Source organism: Quercus lobata, chromosome 8 (assembly GCF_001633185.2).
Source record: "Quercus lobata isolate SW786 chromosome 8, ValleyOak3.0 Primary Assembly, whole genome shotgun sequence".
Taxonomy (NCBI): domain Eukaryota; kingdom Viridiplantae; phylum Streptophyta; class Magnoliopsida; order Fagales; family Fagaceae; genus Quercus; species Quercus lobata.
Window position 1 is genome coordinate 36,266,909 of NC_044911.1, and position 7,978 is coordinate 36,274,886.

At 46.3% G+C, this 7,978-nt stretch overlaps 1 protein-coding gene across 1 annotated transcript; it reads left to right on the plus strand.

Moving 5' to 3' along the window:
- The first annotated feature begins 311 nt into the window (after positions 1-311).
- On the plus strand, positions 312-1,619 carry LOC115956804. Its single transcript, XM_031075091.1, has 3 exons — positions 312-504; positions 940-1,238; positions 1,380-1,619. Exons 1-3 carry the CDS (start codon positions 312-314, stop codon positions 1,617-1,619), a joined length of 732 nt encoding a protein of 243 aa, XP_030930951.1.
- The last annotated feature ends 6,359 nt before the right edge of the window (positions 1,620-7,978 follow it).

Sequence of the window (7,978 nt, forward strand, 5' to 3'; positions counted from 1 at the left end):
TCGGTTTGCGGACGCTTTGGCCGCATTGGGTTCGCAAATAATCTTTGAAGGGAGTAGCACCAACATAGAAGTCAGCAAAAGGGAAGAATCCATCATTGAAGTGTTGAAGGAAAAATTCCGGGAAGAACAGGGCGAAGGGGATTGGCGAATCCCCATAAAGGAAACCATGGTGAAGGGAGATGAAGCAGCAGAATTGAAGATATCGAAAGACTATGCTTTGGTAAAAGAAGAGCTGTACCGCAGGATGCTAGGTGGGATTTTATCCAGATGTGTGGGCCAGGAAGAAGCCTAGAGAAAATTGAAGGAAATACATGACAAGACTTGTGGGTCCTGCGGGGAAGTCAGTCTTTACCGCAGACTCCAGAGAGCAGGCTTCTATTGGCCAAGCATGGGCAAAGATGCAGATCAAGTCCAAACCCAGTGTGGGACCTACCAGCTTGCGGCAGACAGGGAGGAGAGTTATGCTGTGTTCATCAGCGAGGATTGAAGAAGCCCTTTCATGCAGTACCTAGCAGAAGGCGTCCTGCCACAAAGGCACAGTGAAAGGTACAAGCTTAAGAGGCTGGCAACACGTTACTTCCTACATAACACGGTCCTTTTCAAAAAAAGATATGATGGAGACCCTTTGAGGTGTTTGGGTCCTGAAGAGGCTAAAGAAATGATAAAAGAAGTACATTCTGGGGAATGTGGTGAACATCAGGGGAAGAAAAAGTTTTACAGGTGCCTGCTGCAGATGGGCTACTACTGGCCAACCATGAAGAAAGAGGCGGCAGAATTTGTAAAGAAGTGTCACAGTTGTCAAGTACAAGCCAACTTAATTCATACCCATCCACAAGGCTTGCACAGCATGGTCACCCCATGGCCCTTTCCACACTTGGGGGCTAGATTTGGTAGGGCCAATCAATCTGCCATCACGAGGGTACATATGGATATTGGTAGCTACAGAATATTTTACCAAGTGGGTGGAGGCAGTACCACTCCGCAAGGCTACAGGAGGAGCAGTGGCAAACTTCATCAAAGAAAATATAATTGTGAGGTTTAGGGTGCCCCACAAGATCATCAGCGACAATGGCACACCGTTTGTCAACAGTGATGTGAGAAGAATGCTAGAGTTCTATCAAGTCAAGCACCACAGGTCATCACCCTATTACCCTCAAGGGAACGGGCAGACAGAGGCAACAAACAAAGTTCTCATAAAGATCATTAGCATGATGAGCCAAGAGTATGCAGGAGGATGGGTAATGCACCTGCCAGACGCTCTCTGGGCATACAGAAAATCACTAAAGTCAGCCACAGACTTTTCACCCTTTTCCTTAGTCTACGGAACTGAAGTAGTGAGTCTGGCAGAAATAATGACACCGTCCCTAAGGGTGATGTAGATGCAAGAAAAGGAAAAGGAGGGAGAAGTCTTCACGGCAGAAAGGTTTGAGGACCTGAAAGAACTTGATGAAAAGAGGAAAGAAGCCCAGGAACGCAACCGGAGATACAGGCAGAAGATGACTGAAGCCTACGGCAGGATGACCAAGGAAAGAGTGTTTGCAGAAGGACAATTAGTGTTAAAAGTGGCAGACTACGTCAAGCGAGGTCTGGCAGGACCATCCAAGTTTGCACCTAAATAGGACGGACCCCTTGTGATAAGAGAAGCACATCAAAGTGGGTATTATCGCCTAACTCAAATGGACGGCAAGGACTTGATGGACCCCATCAATGGAAAATGGCTGAAGCGTTATTTTGCTTAGAGAAGAAAGTTGTGTGGTTGACTCCTTTTTTTTCCTTAGTTTTTTGTCTACGTTTCCTTTACTAAACTTTTTCTTTTATTCCTCCAAGTGATTATGTCACAAAAGAAATTGTAACGTGCTTTCATGAGTATTTAATGAAAAAGTACGAAGTATTAGCATCATATCATAGCAATAGTAAAGAAAAAGTAGCAAATTGTAGCATTATTACAAACCCAAACTGTGGCAAACACAAGCCAAGTAACTACGGCAGGAAACATAAAAGTGTTCTGTATGACATAACAAAAATAGAGAAACAAAGAAAAGGAAAGGAAACGGTGCTATCATCAATGAAGTTCAGTAATGAGACTCTAATCTCCAAAGTGACTGGGTCCACCAACGCTAGAAAGAAGACGCTCACGGCGACCCTCCAAATCAGCCACCTCCTTCTTCAAAAGCTCAATGCGAGCGTCTATGGCCTCAACAGCTGGCTGGACTCTCCTCATGAAAAGGGCCCGGGCGATCTTACGTAGATGCTCAAGAATAAACTCCACAGCGAATCCTACACTGATGAGCTCCTGTATCACAGCCCTCCACTGCAGGATCTTCCCGGCAGAAATAGAGTCAATGAAGTTATGCTCGATGTCATTTAGTACACATCCCAGCATCTACAAGAAATGCTCCCTAGAAGAGTGACAAAGGCAAAACTCTCGCATAAAATTGCCGTGATGACTATAGAGCATCACCAAGTGTGAGACGCAGTCCTCAGGGACTCAGAAGCCATAGAAGTCCACATAGGGAGGACCGGAGGCCCAGAAGTCTACCGGACCAAGGTCGTTAACCTCCGACTGGTCAAAACGGACAAAGAAAGATGCAGCATCATCCGGGACGGTGGCAGAACTACTACCCGCCTTAAACTGAGAAGGGATAGTAGGAAGTGGACCTACAACAAAAAAGGAAGGGAACGCAAGGCAAAATGAAAAAAAAAAAATGGCACGGGAAGAAAAGACTTGCAAAAGAAAAAAAGGATGAAATAGGAAGAGAAAGAAAGAGTGCCAAAATTACCAGGAATGGGGGCTACAGGTGTAGTAGAAACGGGTACTGCAGGCACAGAGGAAACATGGGTAGTAGGTACAACTGAAACAAGTACTGAAGGTGCGGCAGAAATAGGCATTACAGGTACGGTAGGAGCAGTCATTCCCACGCCTGCTGCAATTTCTGGCCTCTCAGAAGTTTCTGCAAGTGGGGAGATAAGTATGCAAATGAAACGCAAATGCAGAAAGAAGATAAAGGGAAAGGAAGATACATACCCATGAAGTCAGGCTCGGGCGAAGCACTACCCTCTTCATCAAAGTCAGAAATTCTCTTTTTCAACACGGGTGCATCATCAGGATCCTCAAAAATGTCATCGGATCCCTCTGAAGATAAGTCTGAATCAGGACCACGGGTAGCGGAGCCGGGTATAGAGGAAGGAGTAACAACAAGCGAAGCACTACCCTTTGCAGCCTGGGAAATAGCTGCAAAAGGATCACTAGTCGAAATCACTAGCGGCAGAACGGGAGAAGTAGTTTTGGGTTGAACAGTGGCAGGAGGAATGGCTCCCTCTGAAGGAGTGGGTCTCTCAGCAGGCAAAGGTGTAGTCTCACCAACCCCTTCAACATGAGTACCCTCTCTAGGTACCGGCTCGGCAGAAGGGGTGGGAGTTTTGGCAGGAGTCTTGTGTGCAGTAGGAGGGGCAAGCGTCGCTAATACTGCCTCGGCCCCATCAAAAGCCTTCCATAGGCACACCCATGGAGGCGGAAATCTCCTCGGCAGTGGGGCGATATATGGACAGAGGCTCAAGCTCCTCCTAAAAAGAAAATTTTTGTTAAGTAAAAAACAAAAAAAGGGGCAAAAGACTCGTGGCAGAGGCGTGCGAAAAAGAAAGAAGAGAGAAGTGGAGAAAAGGGACTCACGTCAGACTCAGGATCATCAAGTAAAATGGGGCGGGTGACTGATGAATCTTCCTTATGCTTAGACTAAAAGGAAAGAGGCAGAAGAAATTAACGAGTTAGCTGCAAGACAATTAAGAAATTTTGTCAAAAAAGGAAAAGGGGAGAAATAACTTACCCTCCGTTCAGTGGCAGAAACGGGGTGAGGAGTAGTTTTCCTTTTGCTACCATGAGTCTTGTTAGCCAGCGGAGCACCTGCAGGAGGTAGTGGTGTGGCAGGCTTGGTTTTGCCAGCAGACTTGGGTTTAGCAGGTGCTTTCTTGCTCGGTATAGAAAGATTGATTCCCTTAACTTTTTTCTCCCAACCAGGGGGATAGTCGCCAGCGTGCCAAAACCATCCTTTCTTTTCTGCGTCCCATTCAAAAATGGTTGACCGGCTCTGTTTTCTAGCATACACCAAAACGGATTTAGAGGGAAGCAGCAGGCGAGGGTTAACCGAGGCAACCATGCCTAACCCTTCGGGAGGAATAAGGGAGAAGCCACGACTTCCTGCTAACTCAACCACAAATGAATCCATCACTACATGCCAGTAGCCATGCATGGGAAAAGTACAGACACCCTCCTTTAGAGAACCATGGACTATAATGGCGTTGAAATGCTTCTTCCAAAAGTCAAAGGTAGTCTGCCGCAGGAAAGGCCGGACTGAAGTAGGAGCTCCCATGAGGGAAGAAATGTCGTCAGGGATGTCTTGATCCAGTCCAAACTGCCTCCTCACCCGGTTGGCAAGATAATGAACAAATCTAATGCCTTCATCGGCCAAATAGGGCAGCCATCTGGCATTAGTAGCGGTAAGATAGGTAATCCCAGTTTCATCAAAGTAGACCAATGGGGTCGTAGTCCCAACGGTATCAACAAATGAACCCATAACAGAATTCGCACAAGTATAATCAGTGCCCAAATTTCTATAGACTCTCCAAGAGAAACCCACACTCCCATCAAAAGACTCGACCACAGAATAGCCAATCGGCTTCAAACCAAACCAACGAAAAGCAAGCAGGAAATCAGATTCAAACCTGCCACAAAAATCGGTAATCACTCTTGAACAACTCTGGTACTTCTCTCTGGCAAATCGAGTGGGTCTACATTTCACCAAGTATTGAGCACAACGCTCAAACAACCACTGCTGAAGTATAGTGCGATGAACGGAAGAAGTAACAATGTGGCAAGACCCAGCCTGGCTCTCATCATTACGGAGGATATCTAGTTGAACATATAAGTGCCCCAGGAATATAGGAGCCAGCGGCAGGCTCACCCCCGCAGATATTTTGATAGCCAAATGAAAGTACAAAGGTTTTATGGCATAGTGGGGGTGGGACCCAAAAACAAACTTGCAAAGCCAAAACGCGATAAAAGCCGTACGGTGGGCGGCAGCAGAAAACTTAGAAGAAGAACTTACCCAGTAAGACAACTTAGCGTTGCCGGTCATCCTTTTCCTCAATTCAACCTCAATGGCCTCTTCCTCAGGAGAAAGTTCTAAGGCGGCAGGATCGGTATCGCCAAGAATGGGCAAAAGCAACTGGTTAGCCACATCTTCGAGAGTCACGGTGAGTTCGCCACACGAGAAGAAGAAGGTGTGGGTGGTGGTGCACCATCGCCGGACCAAATGACAGAGGTTATAGAGGTCCCGGAAGTTCGACTAGCAACGGGACGAGACTACGGCCTTCAAAACGCCGGCTCGCTGCAACAAACCCATGAAACCCGTGTCGGAAAGCTCGCTATCAACCCATTCCTTCCAACCCGAGGATGTGCCGGACCCAAACTCAAAATGAAGGGGTACAGGAAGCGAAACCCCTTGGTGAATGGACAGATCGGGGATTGAAGATGCCAAAGGAGCCCAAGAAACGTCGAGGTCTCGCTGGACAAGGGTAATCAATACACGACCCGACGGCGGCGGTACATAGTCACTGGGGATTTTTGGGAAGTGAGGGTTAATTTCATACCAAGGGTCGAGTAAAGGAGCGCATTCGCTGTCGGGGTTATGCTCTGTCTCCTACTTAGTGGACCGCTCCGAATCAGAACGTTCCACCTCCTCAGGAATGGCAGGAGAATCGGAAGCAACCGCCTTTCCTTTACGGCGGGAAGAACCTTGACTTTTCACTAGCGACACGGTGAGGAGGCTTAGTCGGAGAAGATGGTTATGGGTATTTGAAAGGGAGAAGGAGAGTAAGAGACGGAGAGTGTGTGTTTTGGGAAAGGAAAGACTTTGTGATTAAAGTGCAGAAGGATTCCTCCCTAAATACCCAAGTCATTAATATCAGCATGAAAGGAGGTGACGGGCCAGCCATTAAAAGGGAATGGAGTTAATGAAGCGGCGGCTCTGTTTTGAAAATAACTGCCAAACTGGGAAATTCGAAGAGACAACCCTGTTCACGGCAGGAAGGAGAATATATGTATGAATAAGAAGGGGCCCACAGCTTAAAAAAGACCCGTGAAAAAAAGAGAAGAAGAAAAAAGATGAGAGAAAGGCAGAAATGCCTTTTCATTCACATATGAACCGCAAAAACGTTTCATATATTCAGGGGGCTAAATGTTGAGGGCCATTTGTGGAAGCCCAGCAGACAAGAAAAGCCCAATAATGAGGGCCACAAAGAATTGACAAGGTAAATAGAAAAAAAATCATTAGGCCCAAGCGATAGGAATAATGGATCACAGGCCCAACAAATGAATAAATGGGTCTTGAAGAGGCAAGCGGGCTCAAGGAAGCCAGGAAAGAAAGAAGTAGCATCCCATGGGCAGAGTATGAGGTAGAAAAGTGAGAAAGGGCCGCCGCAAGCTCAAGGCAATTGTAAACTAAGAGAATAAGGAGTTTATGGAAGGCCCATGAACTCCAAAGATAAGGATAAGATTATTGGGCCAGGGAAGCCCAATGAAGTTAGTAAAAAGGCCCATGGGAGTGTGGAATTAGCAAACGGGCCGAGGAAGCCCAAAGAAAGCAATCGGACCACGGATGTCCAAAGGAAAAGCCCAAAGGGACATAGGAGCTCATGAGTACAAGCAAAACAGTGCCCATAATAGGCCACTGAGAAAAGGGATAAACGGCTGGCCCAAAAGGAGGTCCAGCAGGATTAAGTTATTACGGCAGGAATAACAGTTCAACTTGGCAGGCAGTAAAGAAAATCAAAAGTGGGCCAAGGAAATGTGAAGCCTATTATCATACGAGGCCCAACTCCTGAATGGAGCGAAAAACCAAAGGAAAAACCCATATGAAAGGCCAAGAAACGTAGATGGAGAGTCTTCAGGTCGCGGCAGATGCATGAGCAGCAGGCAGACTCTTAGAAAAATTTGAAAGGGAAGCACGCGCAAGGCCCAGGCACCAACAGCCTGTACCCAGCCAATATAGGACACAGTGGAGCCATGGGCCAGAGTTAAGAGGTAAAGGGGGTGTGGTTTGGTGGTGGGGAGAGGGGAAAAGATCTATTTATAGCTCCTGTCCAAGCCTCTTTTGGGAGGTACGTCCTGCTAGGATGATAGACCACCCAAAAGAGGCAAGTTTGAGGGGGAACCGTTGGTGCATGCTCTGAGAGTGGAGAGAGAAAGCATTAATACCGTGGCAGGAATACAGAGAAACAAAACAAAAACCCGCCTCTGTCTGGCGAGGGTGGATGTCGCACAGTCTTGGTGGTCGGCCAGTACGCCTAGACTAGACAAAGGTGAAGGGGTAAGACGATAAAACACTAGTCATGGCAGGCGCTATAAAAAGGCCCTTGCCGTGCCTTGTAGGGGGGATCGAAAACAGAGCATATTTTTTAGAGTAAAAAGGAAAAAACAGAGCAAGAAGAAAAGAAAAAGATAAGAAAGAAAATGGAAAAGAAACGAAAAGAAAACTAAGAAAAAGGAGAGTTGGTTCAATAGGGCATGCACCCATAGATCAGTTTCTCTCTCTCCCCTTCTAAATCTTACCTTCTTCCAAAACGCAAACAAGGACTTTTTTTCTTTTGGGCAACAACCACTCAGGTCCGACTCCCTCAAATCCATTAATTCTCGTGGCAGGATCCTTTTCCTAAGGGGGTTATTTGCATTGAGAAGAGGCGTTCTCTCCTCTTTGGTTTTGCTGTGGCAGACTAAGCTTAAAACTTAATTTATGCCCATTTAAATTAGCTAGTATTATTTTCTTCGTTCTTCTCTGTGATTGATATTATTATGACTGTAATCATGCTTTATTGGTAGGAAATACATAGCTGTTTATTTAAATAAGTCAAAATACTCTGTTTTAGTTATTATTGTATCTGCCTGCCGTAACTCGTCTGCAACAGTTCTGCTTGCCATGAATTT

Bases quoted from the DNA above. Each gene is read 5' to 3' on its own strand.
- LOC115956804 (XM_031075091.1), top strand. From the start codon at position 312: ATGACAAGACTTGTGGGTCCTGCGGGGAAGTCAGTCTTTACCGCAGAC. The intron at 505-939 runs GTACCTAGCAGA...GGATATTGGTAG, and splicing joins TGAAGAAGCCCTTTCATGCA to CTACAGAATATTTTACCAAG. The intron at 1,239-1,379 runs GTAATGCACCTG...AGGGTGATGTAG, and splicing joins AAGAGTATGCAGGAGGATGG to ATGCAAGAAAAGGAAAAGGA.